Here is a 2,381-nt window from a genome sequence, read left to right on the forward strand (position 1 = left end):
TGTTATGAAAAATAGGTAAAGAATACTGAGATGAAAGTTTAATCTATGACGTTGAATGTATCACTTTCTCTCTCTCTCTCTCTCCCTCTTTTACTCTTACTCTCTATATTTTTATGTTGAGCGTGTGTGTAAGAATGGCGTTCCAGGTAGAAGGGATGAAATATAAAAGTTGCTAGAAACAACAGCCAAATCTCCCTTAAATCACACAAAGTAAACGGAATTTTAAAAATCTAATTACTGCACTGGAAAGTTCACATCGAGAAAATTCCATTGATGTAAAAATTTTTACGAAAAAGTGGAAAATGTGGATTTCTATAAACATTCAAAAAAGGCTTCACACAAACACACAACTTCAGATTTATATATTAAGATTTACATTATGATGACATGTATTCACAATGCAGTGTAGCCTGGTCACCATCACTAACTCTACACTTGTAATGTTATAGTATGACTTACTAAATTCACCTTATGACATCTTAAATAATCTGTAATGTGCATGTGTGTGTGTATATATATATATGTGTGTGTATATATATATTGTTTTTATTAGTTACTGAGAAGTTTACATTATAGCTTGTAAAGGTAATATATATTAAGAGTATGTAGTGTTTTCATTATTAACTTTTGAATTATGAAATAATGTATTTCACTCATAATTATTATATTATTCATTAAATTCAATTGTGTTTTGTTTTGGAGAGAATTGAATATAAAGCTTTCACTTTTTGTTATTATGGAAGACAGGTGGAATTGTTATTTGTATGGACTTAAAGATTGGTCGCTATTTAGTATATAATTTAGTTATTGTAGCTTTACTAGTAATACCGATACAGATGTACATAGATTTATGTGTTTCTTGTGGTTTAATTTTAAAGTTAGTGTTTAATCCTACTTATATTTGATTGCACACTGTTGTACATGGGGTAAATGTGTTTGAAAGGTGTGTGTTTTGTTTTTTTGGTATGTTTATTCCCAAGTAGCACTTCTTTTAGTGCTGTTGACACTGCCAGACTGAATGGTCCTGCCCAGATGCCGAAACCATAATGGTATCCGTGGGGCAGTTGATGATGGAGGTATGTTGGATTGTTGGAATGGCTTTTTTTGTATATGTGGAATAGCGTTATAACACATCCTTTTGATATATATATATATATATATATATATATTTTATTCTAATAAAGCTGAAAAGACATCACAACCAAAACCCTCCAACAAACAGGAACATGAAACTCTGAGTAACAGTTTTTGTGATGTCTTTGCAGCTTTATTAATAAAGCATATTACTCTACCTCTGGTATTTGAGTACTCTTTTTTTCACCTTGTTTCACATTTATGTGCTTACTCTCGTATATATATATGTATATATATTTGATGTGTGTTTCAGGAAAAGGTATCAAAGATGAAGATGAATGAGACACGTGTGGATGAAGAAAAGAAACAACTTCGTGTCACCCTCGAAGAAACTGAGAACCGAGTGACCAAAGTGGAATTGGCACGACGAGCTTTGGAAGGAGAATTACAACGTTTCAAGATGACTATGACAGACAAAGAAACAGAAAACCAAGTAAGTAAATCCTCTCCCTCATCATCATCAGCATCATCATCATCTTAATGTCTACTTGTTTTATGCTTCTGTGGCCCAGGTGGAGTTTAATTGGGAAGGTTTTCTACAGCAAGATGCCCTCCGTGTGACCAACCCTCAACTGTTTCTAAGCATGGTAATATTTCTCCGTGGCCAGACATGTTCTTTCAGAATATTGGAAATGACCGACACTGCTTGTATGACAGTGACACTCATTTACAGCTATCATGTGATGTGAAGAGGAGGAGACACAAAAATTAAACTGACATCCGTTGGTTACGATAATGAGGGTTCCGGTTCATCTGATCCATGAAACAGCCTGCTTGTGAAATTAACGTGCAAGTGGCTGAGTACTCCACAGACACGTGTACCTTTAACATTGTTCTCAGAGAGATTCAGCCTGACACACTAAATGCGATAAGGCTGGCCCCTTGTGAATTACAGGTACAGCTCATTTCTGCCAGCTGAGTAGATTGGAACAATGTAAAATATAGTGTCTTGCTCAAGGACACAACACATCACCAGGAATTGAACTCACAACCTTACGATCGTGAGCTGATTACTCTAACCACTGAGCCACGTGCCTTCACACAACACACATTTACATACATATACAACAGGCTTCTTTTAATTTTTCTGTCTACCAAATTCACTCCCAAGGCTATAGTCGAAGAGAAGACACTTTCCCAAGGTGCCATACAGTGGGACTGAACCGAAAACCATTGGGTTGGGAATGAAACTTCTTAATCAAACAGCCATGCCTACATCAATACATATATATATATATATATATATA

At 35.0% G+C, this 2,381-nt stretch overlaps 1 protein-coding gene across 1 annotated transcript in view; it reads left to right on the plus strand.

The window, feature by feature from the left end:
* Window positions 1-2,381, plus strand: part of LOC106867632 (rootletin) — a 301,162-nt gene that overhangs the window by 275,264 nt on the left and 23,517 nt on the right. Inside the window, exons 27-28 of the mRNA XM_052976898.1 lie at window positions 793-821; window positions 1,388-1,567. Of these exons, the coding sequence (XP_052832858.1) occupies window positions 793-821; window positions 1,388-1,567 (209 nt within the window). The remainder of the gene's footprint in view (window positions 1-792; window positions 822-1,387; window positions 1,568-2,381) is intronic.

The sequence above is a fragment of the Octopus bimaculoides genome, chromosome 26 (genome assembly GCF_001194135.2).
Source record: "Octopus bimaculoides isolate UCB-OBI-ISO-001 chromosome 26, ASM119413v2, whole genome shotgun sequence".
Classification (NCBI taxonomy): Eukaryota; Metazoa; Mollusca; class Cephalopoda; order Octopoda; family Octopodidae; genus Octopus; species Octopus bimaculoides.